The sequence below is a fragment of the Capra hircus genome, chromosome 7, assembly GCF_001704415.2.
Source record: "Capra hircus breed San Clemente chromosome 7, ASM170441v1, whole genome shotgun sequence".
Lineage (NCBI taxonomy): Eukaryota > Metazoa > Chordata > Mammalia > Artiodactyla > Bovidae > Capra > Capra hircus.
The window spans coordinates 105,765,261-105,783,816 of NC_030814.1; the positions used below are offsets into that span (position 1 = coordinate 105,765,261).

General features: G+C 49.6%; 1 protein-coding gene across 1 annotated transcript in view; it reads left to right on the top strand.

The window, feature by feature from the left end:
• Positions 1 to 17,668, top strand: part of WNT3A (Wnt family member 3A) — a 74,315-nt gene extending 56,647 nt beyond the window's left edge. The window contains exons 3-4 of the mRNA XM_018051579.1: positions 8,819 to 9,084; positions 17,041 to 17,668. Of these exons, the coding sequence (XP_017907068.1) occupies positions 8,819 to 9,084; positions 17,041 to 17,520 (746 nt within the window). The 3' untranslated portion in view covers positions 17,521 to 17,668. The remainder of the gene's footprint in view (positions 1 to 8,818; positions 9,085 to 17,040) is intronic.

An 18,556-nucleotide genomic window follows, 5' to 3' on the forward strand; every position in this document is an offset into this window, starting at 1 on the left:
ACCTCCTGAAAGCCACGGCTATGGGGACAGCCCGGTGGTCATGGAGCCCATTGCTAGGGGTCGCAGGAGCCTCTGCTGGGCTCAGTGCCCATGGCTGGGCAGCATGGGGCCTGGGCTGACTGCCCTGGGGCTCTACACCCGTCTGGGGCTGAGAGGGCCTGAGGGACCCATTACGGTGGCTCAGCAGAGAGGAGCCCCCGCTTTTTGTCTGGACCAGTTATAAAAGGATGTGCAAGGGCTAGGGCAGGGAGGGCTCTGGGTGGTGCTTTCCTATCAATCCCTGATAAAAGGGCCTTCTGGGTAATCTCCCAGATGGAAAATCATCTCTGGGACAGAGGCCGCAGTCTTCTTGTCCACTCAGACCACAGTCAACACTTAATAAGTAGTTGCTAACCACTGGAGAAACGTTAAAGACAAGGACCTTGGAATATTTTTTTGAACTTTCTTCAGCATATAGGACTTTGGAAATAAATCCTTTTTTGATGTAAAAAAAAGGTCCTTTTCTGAAATTATGCTTGTCATTTCTTATGTATCTCATTCTCTCAAAAAAGTAACAAAATTTCACAGTCCTATGTCAGTCCCCAAGTAATTTTTAGTACTTTCCAAGCCTATGAAATCCAAATCTGGAAACAGGATTTATTAGAATCCCTCTAGAGTTTAGCACTAGAGTTCTAAAGTTCTGAGACCCAGGGAAGTAAAGTAACCGCCAAAGCCCATCTCACACGTGACTCTTGACCCTGGTTCCCAAGGCTGCGCTGGTCTCAGTGATGGTGCAGCTGTGCCAGACAACTCCCGCTGCATGTCCCTCCCCCCTCCCCCCCGCTAGGACTGCAAGCTCTTACAACATAGTAACCTGCCCCAGACTTTACCTCTGCCCATGCCTCCATCCACCGTCATCCATCCATCCATCAATCCATCATTCAGCCATCATCCACCCGCTGTCCACCACCCACTCACCCATTCATCCATCCCTCCACCCTCCATTCTTTTAGCCACCCCTCCATCCCAAACCTGGCCCAGAGCTTACATTGCCAAGCCTATTGTGTGTCCTTGCCCCCCACTCTCTTTATCATAAACTGTAATCTCCCAGAGGCAGGTGACACAGCACAGCCCAAAGCAAAGAACCTGACTTGCAATAGCGGGGCCTCCCACTAAAGGAATGCAAAGATTCCTCTGGTTCAGCCTCCTCCTCCCCAGTGCAGGGCTTCCCTCCACCTAACAGTAGGTCATTCAGTGTATGCTTAATGACCACCAGAACAGGTAGCTCCTTCCACTTTCAGAAAGTCTAAGTTGTTAGAAATTCCATCAGAGCAGCAATCCACTTTCTCACAGATTTCTTACTTTGGTTCTTGAGAATGGGCACCTTGCATCTTACTTATCTTGTATATCTAGTTGTGAGCCTAGTGTATGGCTCATTATAGACTCTCGGGTCCTAGGTGGGTGGATGACTGTATTGATAGACGGATGACGGGTGGCGAGTGAATGAATGGATGAATGATGGATGGATGGATGGATAGATGGTGGAGGGATAGATGAATAGATGGATGGATGGTTGATTCTGGATGGATGGATTGTGGATAAATGAAAAAAGCGTAGCTCATCAATCCTTTGAATGAACTGAATAAATAATTGCTAATGAAACAATTATTAGCAATTAGGAACAAAAAGCCTCTTGATGAGGTGAAGGAAGAGAGAGAAAAGGCCAGCTTAAAGCTAAATATTAAAAAACTAAGATCATGGCATCCGGCCCTATTACTTAACAGCAAATAGAAGGGGGAAAGGTGGAAGTAGTGACATATTTCCTATTCTTGGGCTCTAAAATCACTGAGGATGGTGGCTGCAGCCGTGAAATCAGAAGATGATCACTTCTTGGCAGGAGAGCTATAACAAACTTAGACAGTGTGTTGGAAAGCAGAGACATTACTCTGCGCACAAAGGTCCATACTGTCAAGGCTATGGTCTTTCCAATGGTCACATACAGTTGTGACAGCTGGACCATAAAGAAGGCAGAGCACCAAATAATTGGTGCCTTCAAACTGTGGTGCTAGAGAAGACTCCCAAGAGTCCCTTGAACAGCAAGGAGACCAAACCAGTCAATCTTAAGAGAAATCAAGCCTGAATACTCGTTAGATGCTGAAGCTCCAGTATTTTGGTCATCTGATGCAAATAGCTGACTCGTTGGAAAAGTCCCTGATGCTGGGAAAGATTGAGGACAGAAGGAGAAGAGGGCGTCAGAGAATGAGATGGCTGGATGGCGTCACCGATGCAATGGCCATGAACTTGGACAAACTTCAGGAGACGGTGAGGGACGGGGGTGGGGGTGGCCGGGTGGTGCTGACGTGCTGCAGTACATGGGGTTGCAAAGGGTTGGCACACAACTGGGCTGCTGAACAACAGTGAAAAAATATCAAGCTTCTGGGGAAGATGGTTTTCTTGATGGAAGACACTGGCTTACAAAAAGACTCTTTTAGGAGATTCCCTTACTTCATCCTTTTCCCAATCTGAGATTGCAGTGTGAGAGTCCTGAGCTGGCACAGAGCAGGCTTGAGAAACCCTAACAGCTCATGTAGGCTCTGTTCTAGCAATGCATCCCTCTCTTATAGGCTGTGTCCCTTCCTTCTCTCTTGACCTGCCATAGCCCACTCAAAAGAAAGCATTTTGCTGGTGACGGGGATATTTCCAGTCTCATCTCCAAGAAGCAATTCCTCTACCCACAGGCAGAATGGTTCTCTCTCCCTATCTGTGTGTGTCTGCTCTTTGTGGCTAAAATGTTGCTGTAACTGGAGTTGCTGCTGTACCCTCCCAGCCCATGACCACAGGAGAGCCCTGTGCCCTTCCTCTCTAAGCCGAGACTACTCCAGAAGGTCATGGCTTTCTTGGTTCAAACCTCTGTGGAAATTTGATTAAAAAAAAAAAATCTATCCAGAAAAACGCACAAGTTTTCAGGCATGCCCTGGAATTCAGCTCATGATTTGGGGAGGGTTATGTTCTGGACTTTGTTGGTCTGTTTCTGTTACATATTGACAAGAAGTTTAGGTTGAAAGACTTCTGTACGTCTACAATAAACCTCGTTTTAGGGGTAGAGTAAATGAACACGTGGGCTTTCCTGGTGGCTCAGCGGTATAGAACCTGTCTGCCAAAGCAGAAGACTCAGGTTTGATCCCTGGGTCGAGAAGATCCCCTGAAGAAGGAAATGGCAACCCACTCCAGTGTGCTTGCTTGGAGAATCGCATAGACAGAGGAGCCTGGCAGGCTACAGTCCATGAGGTCACAAAGGAGTCAGACACGACTGAGCGACTAGAACAACGAACAGCAATGAACACCCTAAAGCTTACCTATGGTTTCCTGGGTTAAAAGCCCCACAGCTATGGGATGGCATCTGGGCCTTCTGGGGGTCTGATGCACAGCATCAGAATGTGGTTTAACTTTTCCTTTGGAAATAATTGTGTAGACTTACAGAAACATTGCAGGAATCCAGATCTCCTCCCAGGCCTCCCCATTGCTGACATGACACAAATCCAGCTAGATCCATCAAAACCGAGATCCGTCGCTACCAACTAAACTCTAGGCTTTACCCAGATTTCATCCACTTCTCCACTAATGTCCCTTATCTGTCCAGGATCCCATCCCAGGTCCATGGGCTCCTCAGCCCAGCCCTTGCCCTTCATGCCCTTGAAACCAGGAGGAATTTGGTTAGGTCTTTGGGGGTGTCTGATGTTTCCTGATGATTCGATCTTTAAAATGCCTCAAATAGGGTGGAATTTCCTTGGGACATCGTCCTAGGAGGCACATGGCATCCATCCATCTGCTTTCTGTCCCATTGCTAGTGATGGCAACCCCGATTTCTCTGGTGAGGAGGGACCTGTCATAGTTCCCCAATGCAAAGTTCCAAGTTTTCTCTTTGTGGCTGATCAGCTTCTCTGGTAACTGCTTAAAGACCTGTGTCTTCAATTTTAAATGGATTTTCTTTGCCAAAAAGAACCATCTTATCTTTTTTTTTTTTTTTTTTTTTGGCTTATGGTCTTCGTAAGGCTTCTTTTCCTCACGAGCAATTTGAAGGCCAGCTCCAAGGTGTCCTTGGTCCTCAGATCTTTATTTGTGAGGAGCCCCTCTGCTCATTTGACAGAAAAGGAAACTGAGGTACCCAGAGGAGAGAGAAGTGTGCAGGCTCACTCACACAGCTAGTTGGTGACAGAGCAGGGCAAGAATGAGTTTTTTCCTCTAAGTTCAAGGGGGAACACCCCCTCCCAATCCCCACACAGCCTTCCCCTCAAGTTGTCTGGAAGCCCTGGACTGTTTGCCTGAGCTTGATAAGCAGAGATCTCCAAGCCCTGTGCAGGGCAGGGCAAAGCCCCAGGCCTGCTTTCTCTCCCCTAATCTCAGTAGCTGGAGAGGGGAGGTGAACAGGGGCTAGTATAGGGTGCAGAGCAGAGGCAGAGACAGGAGGCAGGATCCTCCTACAGGGGCTCGCCTGGGCCCTCTGGGGACAGGCTCAGAGGGACCTGGGGGACCGTATTTAGGACTCAGAGACTCTGAGCCTTGAGAAGGGCCACTAGAGAGCACGTGGTAGGGGAGGCATCAGGCTGTGTGCAGTGGGTTTCAGGAATGCCCAGGACATACTGGCTCTACCCTGCCCTGGGAGGTTAGGAACCCCCAGACCTTCAGCTCACAGCCCCTAACCCAGAGTCACTGCATGGGCAGGAGGGGAGACACCAGACCAGGACCCTGGAGGGGTGAGAATCAGGTTAGCCCAGCCTCCAAAGAGTTGGAGGTGAGGGACAACCTGAGTCCTTGAGAAGACAAAATAAGGGTGGGGGCTCTGCTGAGTGGAAGCTCAGGAAGGAAGGGGGTCTGTGGCCATGTCATGTGTGCCTTGAGTCAGCAGGAAGTGGCTCCAGGCCACCCTGAAACTAATCAGGTTTATTATAAAAGGATAACAGGACAGGGGCTTCGTGTCTTCAGAGGCCTGGCTGATGTCTGGGAAAGAAGACAGTGAGGCAAGCTGTCCTGAATTTGTTCCAGGACAAGCTGAGCAGGGAGGGGCGGAGAGCCAGGTCCCCTGGGGTGGGCCTGTCCAGGTGTGCTCAGACCCTCCTGGACTCCTTGTCCCAGCCCAGGGCCTCTGCCTTCCCCTCTGACCAGTCCCTTGCTCACCAATAACCATCTGTGGGGCGGGCCTGGGGCTACAGATTAGAAACAAAAGGTGAACACGACACAGCCCCCACTTCAGGGAGCTTTCAGGCAGAATGGGTGTGAGACGGTCCTCCTGAAGTCCTTGGGGAGCCCTAGGGCTCCAGGGCCAGGTGTGGACTGAGCCCAGACTGCATCCTCGGATCTCCAAAGAGCAGGGATGGGGACACAGCAGACGCACAGCAGCAGAGAAGCAGCTGGAAAGAACCCAAGGGAAGGATGAGGGCCAAGTGTGGCTGGAGGCCAGGGAGCGGTGATCAGGGCTGAGAGGGTAGCAGGTAGAGCAGAGTCAGCCTGTGTGTGAGTCAGGCAAGGACACAGTGGCAAGGACTGGAGAAGGGGCTTGGCAGGGCCAGCTGGGCTCTGGACACAGCATTCCTCCTACAGTATATATCGGGGGATGTACATAGTTGTGCGAGTGTGCATATGTGTGTGTGTCTGTGTGTGCATGCATATATGGGTATGAGGTGAGAGTGTCTATATGTGTGGGTGGGGTGGGGGGAAGCTGGAAGCTGGAGCCGCCTGTCCCAGTTAGGATCCTCTTCTGGTGCAAGTGGGAGATTCTAAGGTCTGGACTCACTGTTGACAACAAGGAGAGGCAAGATGGGCCACGGCCATTTCAGGAGGCCAGAGCAGCCTTCAGACGTGGGAAGATCCCAACCAAGCTGTCAGTGGGAGGCTGATGGGGGAGAAACGGGGAGTCCTTCTGGGTTTGTGACTGGGTACTTGCCACCTGGGAGTTTCCAGAAAGAAGCAGGTGTCCAGGCCTGCTCTGGGGAAAACATGAGGAGTACATAGGTTGGCTGTGATCTGCAGAGGACCATCCAGAAGTGTTGGCAAATCCATAGAAAGAAGTCATCAAAAGCTCAGTGGAGCCTTGCAGTTATCAAGAGGCTGGTGCCTAGGGCACTTTCTCAGACATCCCACTCTGTGCGTTCCTAGTTTAGAAGTAAATGTGCTTTTCTCAGTGGCAGGTGTGTGTGTATGTGTACAAAGCTGTGTGGCTCAGTCTGAGTGTGTGCACACTGCTGGCTGGAACCCTATCTTACCACTTCCCCGACTCTGCTGCCTGAGTTTTGGGACACATATCCTTGGCTGCAAACCTGGGAGCAGGTAAGACCATGCAGTTGGAGGAAGTGTGCGGTGCAACCCCAAACCTCTGCTTGCTCCCCAGGGTGGAGCCCCCTCTCCATCCCCCTCCCAGGAAAAAAGCCTCCTGAGCATTGATGTGGGGTGAGGAGGTAGCAGCCCCCTGGGATGACTCTCCTGTAGCCATTTCGAGCCCTTGCACGGTCCAGGCCTGCGGTGGGGCCTCTGCCCAGGGAGAAAGTAGGACACATACCCCTTGCCAGACACAGAAAGCCCTGGTTGGTCCTGTGCCTTTATCTCTCCAGCTCACTCCTCAGCCCATAGCAATTTTTTTACCTGGGATTTTAAAATTCTTGCTAATCAGCAGGTAAGCTCCATGAGGTTATCTTGCTCCCTGATGTTTCTCCAGCAGGGTTTGGCAACCAGCAGGTGCTCCACACACATGTGGAATGGTGATTTGAGGAGTGAGTGAGTTCTGTCAGTTCATACAGGACCCAGGGTACCCCCAGGACCTGGTCCTCCACCTGGAGCAGATCACGGCTTGGTGCCTTGAGGAAATGGTTGCACACACTCAGGAGGCACGGTGCATTGATGCATTCATTCATACCGTCTGGGGAAGCCTGGCTGAGGATCCAGCCTCTGCAAAGTCCAGGCTGTCCCCCACATGCCCTGCTTTTCCCCCTGGTCCTGCCGGCCCAGCCCCTCCCCACCTGGGGCCCTGACTTTGTGAGCCCCCGTGCAGAATACCCCTGCCTCCTGATTTTCTTCTGCCGACTTCCTGCCTGTCCTTTGAGACCAGCTCCTCTAGGGTTCTGTCTGCCAGGGTGAGGCGAGGCCTCCCACACCCAGAAACCCCCTGCAGCTGGCCTCTCCAAGGCAGGCCTCTGCTGACTCCCTCACATGCCTGTCTGATCCAGTTCAGCCCCACTGGCTTTTTCTTCCTAAGCGTCAGCCACCCCCCACTGGCCTTCTAAAAACAAATGTCACATCCCCTGACTCAGTTCCTCCATATGTAGAAGGAGAAGGCAGCGTTCAGGGGCCCAGAAGCTCCAATGTCAGGTCAGAGGCAGTCTGCCAGTTCCCGAGGGGCATTCAGCCGCAGACCCACGCACGAGGGGCCAGCACAGGGTAAAGTGCGCTCGGAGACGCTGACCTTCAGACGGCTCCAGAAGAGGTGGCCCTTCCGCTGGGACTCTCAGCACCTGGTGTCTGAAGTGGGAGAAGGGACGTGTGTGCAGGCAGTGAGAGGCACAATGGGCAGCCATGTGAACCAGGAGCTGCCCCCTGGGCAGGGCTGCTGGAAGCTTCCGACAAGGACATCTGGGCAGAAGGGCTCCACCATGGGTTAGGAGGACACTGGAAGGAGTATCTGCCTTTTTGTCTCCCTTTTAATCAATCCACATAATTATTTTGAGATTCATCCATCCTGTCTTTCCTGGCATGCTAAGTAGAATTCCACTTCATAAATATGCCACAGGTTTTAATTGAAATATAATTGACATATAACATTATAATTAGTTTAGGTGTCCAAAATAGTGAGGGGCTTCCCTGGTGGCTCAGATGGTAAAGAATCTGCCTGTAATGCAGGAGACCCTGATTCAATCCCTGAGTCGGGAAGATCCCCTGTTACCACCCCAGTATTCTTGTCTGGAAAATCCCATAGACAGAGGAGCCTGGTGGGCTACGGTCCATGGGGTTGCAGAGAGTCAGACACGACTGAGTGACTAACACACCTACTACTACAACTACAACGTAATGATTCAGTGTTTATGGACACTGTGACACGATCACCACAATAAGCTTAATTAACATCCATTACCCCACACAGTTACAAGACTTTTTCTTATGGTGAGAACTTCAAGATCTATGTTCTTAACAATTTCCAAATATACAATATTAATTCTAGTTGCCATCTGTAACCCACGACATATTTACTTTATGCCACTATTTTTCATCCATTCACCTGTTGATAGACATTTTAGAACTCAGTTTAGGACTATTACAAATAAAGTTGCAGCAACATTTGCTTCATGGTCTTTGCATGGACACAGGTTTTCTCCAGGGTTAATACTTTAGAGGCGAATGACCAGGTCATAGGGTAGGTATATGTTTTCAAGGAGCGGTCAAATCGACTTCCAAGCAGGAAGCACCAGTTTCCTTCCAGCCAGCAATCTACAGCGTTCTGATTTCTCTACATCCTCACCAGCACTGGTTATGATCTGACTTTCTGGTTTCAGCCATCCCCGCGGTTCTCCATGACAAGTGATGCCCAGCATCTTGCCTTGGCTCCTTAACTCTCCATATACTTTCTTTGGGGAAGCTCTCTCCTCTCCTTGGGTCCTTACTCAGGGACGCGCGCTCCTGTCCCACCGCAGCCCTGCCTCCCCTTCACTGTACCCCGGTTACCGCGCTGCGAGTCTAGCACCCCACGGCCCCTGTGGGTGCCCACGGCCCAGCCTGGGAAGAGGCAGCCACGCCCCCACGGCCAGCCCCTCCCAGCCAAGCCGGGTGCTGCCAAGCAAGTCATCTCTTTTCGCAGCCACTCGGGAGTCCGCCTTCGTGCACGCCATCGCCTCTGCCGGCGTAGCCTTCGCGGTGACGCGCTCTTGCGCCGAGGGCTCCGCTGCCATCTGCGGCTGCAGCGGCCGCCATCAGGGCTCGCCCGGTGAGGGCTGGAAGTGGGGCGGCTGCAGCGAGGACATCGAGTTCGGCGGGATGGTGTCTCGGGAGTTCGCAGATGCGCGGGAGAACCGCCCAGACGCTCGCTCCGCGATGAACCGCCACAACAATGAGGCTGGGCGCCAGGTACGTTAGTGGCCCCTTCAGTCCTGGGGGTGAAGCAGAAATCCCTGAGACCACACCCCTGCGGGGCTCTGGGAAACAGAAGCTTTCTGAGTAGGATGTGTGCCCTGGCCCCCTGAGGGGAGTGGCCCGCTGGAGGCAGGGTGGCGGGTCGTGGGAGAGAGATGTATCTGATGGCCAGACTGGGGGTCTAATCACCTCCTGCCCAGGAGTGTCTGAAACACAGGGCTGTCCCGTTGCTCCACGAGGTCTAGGGCATTCTCACAGGATGGCAGGTCTGCCTGTGATGTTGAGGTCACAAGGAAGGAGGGACGGGAGAAAGGCCTGCTCCTGCACATTCCCGGAGGGAGGCAGCCAGGCTGCTACACCACAGTGTGGTGAGTTCTCCAATGAAGAAATGCGCACGCGCGCGCGTGCACACACACACACACACACACACACACACACACACACACACACACACACACGAAGGGTGATCTGGGCATAGTGGAGAGGTCAGACCCAGACTGCAGTCTCAAAAAAGACTTCTACTAACTGAGGTGGTAGGTGGAGACAAACAGAATCCTTCGCAGACAGGGAAGCCTGGTATGCTGCAGTCCCTGGGGTCACAAACAGTCGGACCTGATTGAGTGACTGAACTGAACTGAAGTGAGATGAGGGGAAGCCAGGAGAGCCTCTGGGTAACCCACAGTGAAAGAATGCACAGGGGTTAGTTCAGGCCGAATATGGAGAACAGAGAAAGAAAGATGTGGGGAATGGAGAGGCTGCCAGAGAGCAAGCTGTAAAAAGCTTTGTGAGCCTTTTTGAAAAGAACTTGATTAGGGGGTCAGGGGGGAGCTGCTGATAGGAAGTGATGTGTGTCGGGGCTGGAAAATGTCCAGTAGAGTTGGCTCTGACCTTGGCCAGTGAAACTGGGGCATTGCAGAGGGCTGAAGAGTGAACATTTTAATTTCCAACAGCAGGGAACTTGGTGACTCACATTAATCTTCCGACTAAAGACAAGTACAAACGTAGGATGAAACTAAAAAGCACCATTCACAAGTATAGAATACTCACCTGATACCGTCACCTGACTTATCACAGGCAAGAAGACAGTGCGGTGCAAAGGGGGAAGTGGTCTTTTCAATAAAGGATGCTCAGTTAGTTGGATAACAATATGGTAAAAAATTAATCTTGACCCCTACTTCACACCATATTTTAAAAAATCAATTCTCCATTTCCAAATAGGAAAGAGTAAACAGAGAATGTTTAGAAGAAAATATCTTTGTGACCTTGGAGTAGGCAAAGAGTTCCTAAACAGGCCAAAAAAGTGCTCATAATGAAAGAAAAATGTGATAATGCAGAGTGTATTAGAATGTATAAAACCGCACCACCATGAAACTGAAAAGGCAATCCACACAGGAGGAGAGATTCACAATATATACACTCAACCTGTATATTAAAGTTATAATATAAAAAGAACTCTACAGAGTAATAAGAAAAAGACTGATAACCCAATAGCAAGTTGGCTAAAATATGGAAAGCCACTTCACAAAAGAAAATCTACAAATGACCAATATGTGTGATTATGTGAAAAGGTGATCAATATCACTAGTCATCAAGGAAATGCTGTTGGAATACATGCCCTGGCAGGAAAGAAAATAACAGCTAGAAGAGAGCATGATGGAGGGTTCCGAGGAGCTGGTGTTCTGAGGCTGGGCATTTGTGAAATTTGGTCATATTTCATGCTTATGACATATAAACTTTTGCATGTTTACTACACTTCCAAAAAAAAATTGTTACGTGTCAAATAGCTAGCCATATAGTGAGGAATTAGCAGTCCAAAGTTCAGAGGGTGACTATAGCCTCCAAGCCAGGTACTTGGGGCTGCTTTTATCCAGGGGTCATTTGCTGGTCTGTGAAAAAAGTATATATGCTGAGCTGCACTTTCACCAGCCTCACCGAGCTAAAAGGGACCATCAAAGGTTCTATGTCTGGGAAATAATTCCTCAGTTTAGGCGGGATCCTGAGGAGTAAAAGAAAACCTGAAGTAGACAAGCCCTTGTGCACATGTGCAGGCTAGCAAAATCTCAAACCTGGATTAAGGGGATCCCAGATCGCTGGTATTCCCATGCACCTGGAAAAAGAAGACAAAAATCTTTTTCATAGAATGATAACCTTATGATAGGCTGATTTTTTTTTTCTACAAACAGTTTTTCAAACACCATGTTCAACACATGATCAAATATAACCTATTAAACGGGCTGGTGACAGAATGAGTGATAACCAGCCAAACAAAACAAAGCAAAACAAGAATAGCAACAAAAACGGAAACAAGAATCCAATACTGAAATTATTAGACACAGATTATGAGGAAAAAAATGCTTACTTATGTTCACAAAGCTAAAATGCAATGTAATAGATTTGGGAGAGAATCACAAAGAAACTGTAGACCTGAAAACTGGATGGGAGCTTCCAGTTTAAAAAAACGACAAACTAAATATGAAGGATTTTTGTCTGCAGTCTCCTAGAACATCACTAAAATGACAATGAATTGATTTTAAGATACTAAACTATAAAGAACATGCAAAACAGAAGGGGACAGAGGCAATAAAACTTTGACAGCAGAAAGCAATACCTCAGTACAGTAAAGAAAGCTGAATCTTAAGCCAATAGAAGCTCTTAAACTAGATCGGCTTTAATCTAAAGCCAGTCTTAAAAGCAATCAACCCAGGAATTTCTAGTATTCGATATCTTGAGAAGCAGAGATAGATATAGGGCTTGGAAACAGAAAGATTGGTTGAAATCTATTTTAAAAGCACTTTTAAACCTACTAGCTCTTCTGTCCAACCTCTTGCATCCAGACAACACCCCTCCATCACCATGGCAGAAGCTTATTCCCTAATGAGGGTAAAGCAGATGATGTCTGGACTGCTGAGGGTGAGGCTTCCCAAGTGAAAGGAGTCTGTCTACATACACATTTCTCTTCTTAATCTCCTAATGCCACAGCGAATCTTGTATGCTCTAGGCAGGAGAATGGAAGATTCTACCCTGAAAATTAGACCAATCCAAGAGAAGAGACTTGAAGATATTGATGTGGGGTTTCCCCTAAAAGCAACGTGGCCAGATCACTCTACAGTGAGGGTCCGAGTACATGAGTCTCTCCTGTGTACAGGAGGTTCCAATAAGTTTTTGGTGCCCTGCTTTTAAATACAGCAGGTAGTTAGGGATCACTGAGCATGATGCCTTCCTGCAACCACAACGATAAAGACCAAAATAAATAAACAAAAACCAAACTTGGGGGAAAGAGACATTATATAGAGAGAGGAAAACTTCAAAAAACCGTCACTATCCCCAGAGAGTTAATACACTGAATCCATAAAACTGGAATAAACTGTTAACTTAAAAGAATATTCAGAGGGGAAAGGAGGCTCTTAGAAGTTAAAATAGAGCAGCAAAAAATCTCAGCAGAAAGGTTGGAAGACAGTTGAGACAGCCTTCCCACAAAGTAGAGGAAGAAAGACAAAGACCTGGAAAATAGGAAAGACTAGAAGATATAGAAGATCTGTCCAAGAAAGACCATGAACGTGAAGATGAGGAAGTTTGGTAAAGAAGTAATACGAGAAGTTTCCCAGAGCTGATGACCAAACAGGCCGCGTAAGTGACTAGCAGAAGAGAGGGGAAGATCCATGTCCAAGCTCATTGTGAGGGCTTTCTTGGTGGTGCAGTGGTTGAGTCCGCCTGCCAGTGCAAGGGACATGGGTTCAACGCCTGGTCTGGGAGGATTCCACGTGCAGCACAACTAGGCCCACTTGCCACGGCTACTGAGCCTGCGAGCCGCAACAAGAGAAGCCACCACAGTGAAAAAGTCCACACGCGTCAATGAAGAGTAGCCCCCACTCACAGCAACGAAGACCCAGCACAGCGAAAAATAAAAATTTAAAAAGAAAGCTTATTGTGAAATTCATAGCCTATGACACAGAGAAGCCTTCCAAACTTCCCAGAAAAAGGTTTGATTTCACGCAAAGGATCAGGAATCAAAATATCATCAGTGCTTCTGAGAACAACAGTGAAAGCTAGAATAAAATAGAGCAATACTTTCAGAATCCTGAAAGGGCAAAATATTTTAAGCCAAAACTTTTATACCCAGCTAAATCATCTTTTCAACTTTTCAAGTAGAAAAGATTTGTTTGCAGATATGCACACTTCACAAAATTTACCAGAAGGGCTTTGAAAAAGATATCTCCAAGAAAATGAAATCCATGGAATATCTGGTGTGTTTGAAAGTCTTGAAGAGAATGTTTACATGACTAGAGAGTGTATGAGACTGAATCTGTAAGTACATTAAAAACAGCAACAACAAAATATTTTGTAGAAAAAAAAAAGCAATTACATCATGTGGCTCAACCAAGTATGACATTTAACAAAGCACCAACACTGTCAGCTTCCCTGGTAGCTCAGCTGGTAAAGAATCTGCCTGCAATGCAGGCGACCCTGGTTTGATTCCTGGGTGGGGAAGATCCACTGGAGAAGGGATAGGCTACCCACTCCAGTATTCTTGAGGTTCCCTGGTGGCTCAGCTGGTAAAGAATCCACTTGCAATGCCAGAGACCTGTGTTCGATCCCTGGGTTGGGAAGGTCCCCTGGAGAAGGGAAAGGCTACCCACTCCAGTATTCTGGCCTGGAGAGTTCCATGGACTGTATAGTCCATGGGGTCACAGAGAATCAGACACAAGTGAGCGTCTTTCATTTTCAACATGGTCAGCACCAAGTTTTGATCTAACTGGAACTATGCTATAGTTTTTAGAGTAGGGAGGGAGTTTGGAAAAACTGTGCATCAGAGTTGTGGCATAAGGTTCCCCCATGGGACTTCCATGGTGATAGGTCCATAAGACAAGGCCAAACACTGAACACTCAAGAAGTAACAAGTGAAAATGTTAGTCGCTCAGTTGTGTCCAACTGTTTGCAATCCCATGGACTGTAGCCCACCAGATTTCTCTGTCCATGGGATTCTCCAGGCAAGGATACTAGAGTGGGTAGCCATTCCCTTCTCCAGGGGATCTTCCCGACCTAGGGATCAAACCTGGGTCAAGACAAGCATCTTATTAGAGGTGCAGAGGTGCAAGGTGCTGCCCCTAGCAGGTCAGGAAAGTACTGTTAATGAGAGTGTGGGAGCAGAACTCCTGTTTTTCTTAACAAGTCTTAGGAACTCTTGGACTCTTTAAAGTATATGCATATATAACTTTAATCAAAAGCAAAACTAAAACAAAAGACTTAGGAGGCAGAGATGGGAAGTGGCAGCTCCTCTTTGGAAAAGCTTGGTCACAAAAGAGAAGAAAATGGAGATTAGACAGAACTGGACTTTGGTGAGGGAATGTAATTTACAGATGCCCCTTAAAACGTGCCAGGATGAGAAGGAAGTCTTGAAGAAACAGCAAGGGGAGGGGAACAGGGTGGAGGAAACATCTGGACACAGAGCCCACCTGAAGTCTTAGACCAGCACTGTTCAATATAGAAGTGTAATGAAAACCACACAGTATGTATCAATTTCTAGTTCAGTTCAGTTCAGTTCAGTCTCTCAGTCGTGTCCAACTCTTTGTAACCCCATGAATCGCAGCACGCCAGGCCTCCCTGTCCATCACCATCTCCCGGATTTCACTCAGACTCATGTCCATCGAGTCCATGATGCCATCCAGCCATCTCATCCTGGGTCATCCCCTTCTCCTCCTGTCCCCAATCCCTCCCAGCATCAGAGTCTTTTCCAATAAGTCAACTCTTCACATGAGGTGGCCAAAGTACTGGAGCTTCAGCTTTAGCATCATTCCTTCCAAAGAAATCCCAGGGTTGATCTCCTTCAGAATGGACTGGTTGGATCTCCTTGCAGTCCAAGGGACTCTCAAGACTCTTCTCCAACACCACTGTTCAAAAGCATCAATTCTTCGGCACTCAGCCTTCTTAACAGTCCAACTCTCACATCCATACATGAACACTGGAAAAACCATAGCCTTGACTCGACGGACCTTAGTCGGCAAAGTAATGTCTCTGCTCTTGAATATACTGTCTAGGTTGGTCATAACTTTTCTTCCAAGGAGTAAGCATCTTTTAATTTCATGGCTGCAGTCACCATCTGCAGTGATTTTGGAGCCCAAAAATATAAAGTCTGACACTGTTTCCACTGTTTCCCCATCTTTTTCCCATGAAGTGATGGGACCAGATGCCATGATCTTTGTTTTCTGAATGTTGAGCTTTAAGCCAACTTTTTCACTCTCCTCTTTCACTTTCATCAAGAGGCTTTTCAGTTCCTCTTCACTTTCTGCCATAAGGGTGGTGTCATCTCCATATCTGAGGTAATTGATATTTCTCCCGCCAATCTTGATTCCAGCTTGTGCTTCTTCCAGTCCAGTGTTTCTCATGATGTACTCTGCATAGAAGTTAAATAAGCAGGGTGACAGTATACAGCCTTGATGTACTCCTTTTCCTATTTGGAACCAGTCTGTTGTTCCATGTCCACTTCTAACTGTTGCTTCCTGACCTGCATACAGATTTCTCAAGAGGCAGGTTAGGTGGTCTGGTATTCCCATCTCTCTCAGAATTTTCCAGAGTTTATTGTGATCCACACAGTCAAAGGCTTTGGCATAGTCAAGAAAGCAGAAATAGATGGTTTTCTGGAACTCTCTTGCTTTTTCCATGATCCAGCGGATGTTGGCAATTTGATCTCTGGTTCCTCTGCCTTTTCTAAAACCAGCTTGAACATCAGGGAGTTCATGGTTCACGTATTGCTGAAGCCTGGCTTGCAGAGTTTTGAGCATTACCTTACTAGCATGTGAGATGAGTGCCATTGCACAACAGTTTGAGCATTCTTTGGCATTGCCTTTCTTTGGGACTGGAATGAAAACTGACCTTTTCCAGTCCTGTGGCCACTGCTGAGTTTTCCAAATTTGCTGGCGTATTGAGTGCAGCACTTTCACAGCATGATCTTTCAGGATTTGAAACAGCTCAACTGGAATTCCATCACCTCCACTAGCTTTGTTTGTAGTGATGCTTTCTAAGGCCCACTTGACTTCACATTCCAAGATGTCTGGCTCTAGATTAGTGATCACATCATCATGATTATCTGGGTCATGAAGATCAACTTCTAGTAGCCACATTTTAAAAGGAAACAGGTGAAATTTGTTTTAAATAATAAATTTTATTGAGCCCAATATAACCAACATGTTACCATGACGGTAATGCAATCAATATTAAAATTTTGAATAAGGTATTTTACATCCTTTTATGAAATCTGGGGATTTCGTGTGACCCAGCATGTAGTGTGCCCTCAACAGCACTTCTCAGTTTGGACCACCAGCCAGCCGCATCTCACGACCTCACAGGTGGCTATTTCTGATTACATCACAGGACCTTTCACCCCCAGCCCCAGTCCTTCCCCTAAAAAGAGAAGGGAAGAGATCCTGCTGCTGGGGTGCCCACAGGAGAAACATAATGTAATTCTCAGCACTCCCCTATGATGCAATAAACCCAGTTTCCTGGGCCCTGAAGATACTGTGCTCAAGCCACTCCCATTATTCACCATCAGGCCAGCCCCCAGGCTTGCCACCCAGCCCATGCTCATCTCCTCTAGACCAAAGTCTTGGATTTCCCCAGTTAGAAGGAACCATTTCCCTTTCCCACCCCTGCACTTACATGTCACCTTACAGCCCCTTCACTGAACAGAGATGGCCTAGAAGTAGACTCAGCCCAGGAGGGGGCTTCCCAGACCCTTCCCTCCAGGATCTTGGGTCTGCCAGGGGAACCACATCAAGGATAGCATTGGGAGAGGGTGTCTGCTCCGCCTGGGAGTCCCAGAGCTTTATGGAGCAGGTTGAGGGACTGGTTGACAGATGAGCGGAAGGAAGACTAAGGCAAGGCGCACAGCCATCCTCCGGGGAGGTGGGGAGGTTGAGGGCCTGCCCTGACCCCGCCGCTTGCCCGCTTCTGTAGGCCATCGCCAGTCACATGCACCTCAAGTGCAAGTGCCATGGGCTCTCGGGCAGCTGCGAAGTGAAGACCTGCTGGTGGTCGCAGCCTGACTTCCGCGCCATTGGTGACTTCCTCAAGGATAAGTATGACAGCGCCTCAGAGATGGTGGTGGAGAAGCACCGCGAGTCGCGCGGCTGGGTGGAGACCCTGCGGCCACGCTACACCTACTTCAAGGTGCCCACAGAGCGCGACCTGGTCTACTACGAGGCCTCGCCAAACTTCTGCGAGCCCAACCCCGAGACGGGATCTTTCGGCACGCGAGACCGCACCTGCAACGTGAGCTCGCACGGCATAGACGGCTGCGACCTGCTGTGCTGCGGCCGCGGCCACAACGCGCGCACCGAGCAGCGGAGGGAGAAGTGCCACTGCGTCTTCCACTGGTGCTGCTACGTGAGCTGCCAGGAGTGCGCGCGCGTCTACGACGTGCACACCTGCAAGTAGAGGGCGTCGCCATCGGCGCCCGCGGGTTAGAGCGCCACCTGGCGGGGGCGGGGCCCTCCGTGGGCGGGGCTGGAGGCGGGGCTCTGAGGTAGCGCTCCCCCGTGGGCGGGGCTGGAGGCGGGGCTCTGAGGTAGCGCTCCCCCGTGGGCGGGGCGGGGGCGGGGCTCTGAGGTAGAGCTGCCCGTGGGCGGGGCGGGGGCGGGGCTCTGAGGTAGAGCTGCCCCGTGGGCGGGGCAGGGGCGGGGCTCTGAGGTAGCGCTTCTCCGTGGGCGGGGCGGGGCGGAGCGGGGCGGGGGCGGGGCTCTGAGGTAGCGCTCCTGGAGCGGGGCGGGGTCCTTTATGGTAGGACAGGGTTGAGGCTCCTGAGTGGCATAAAGTTCTTCCCCGTCCTGGAGTGAAACCCAGGACCCTTCCTGGGTCCTCTTTGGGGTTGGGGCTCCAGGGACGGGGATTTAGCCTGCCATTACTGTCCCCCGAAGACCACGTGGTTCCATCCTCCGGACCTCATCTGTGTAAAGCAGTGTCTCCTGGCAGAATGAGCTGTGGAGAGCCTGTGGGGAACATCTTGTCCTCTTACCCCTCCCACTGAGGTCCGAGGTATATCCTCCAAGGATTCCTCCCTCAATGATATCTGCCAACACTCTCAACCAGGCCCTGCAGAACCGCAAGAATGGCTGGGATTTGGGTCCAGGAGATAGAGCCTCGTGGCAGTAGGCTGAGGAAGGGCCTGGAACGTGCGGCCTAACTCTGTCCCGGCTGCTCTGTGCTGGGCATCGGACACCTAGGCCCTCTTCCAAGTGTTCTACTGCCACCCAGACCCCAGCGAGGCACCGTGCAGCCTGGTCAGCTGTGCCCTCTACTTGGCTGCTGACAGAGTCCAAGCCTGGTTCTCCCGCCTCCCTGTCTTGACGTTCCCACAGGCACCCCATCTCATCCACAGGAAAGGAGCAAAGCCTCCTGTTCCAGTCTTGCTGTTGCCGCCCTCTTGGCCTCAGCACCTCTCTCCAACTCCCTTATTCCCAGTCCTCTGTAAGGG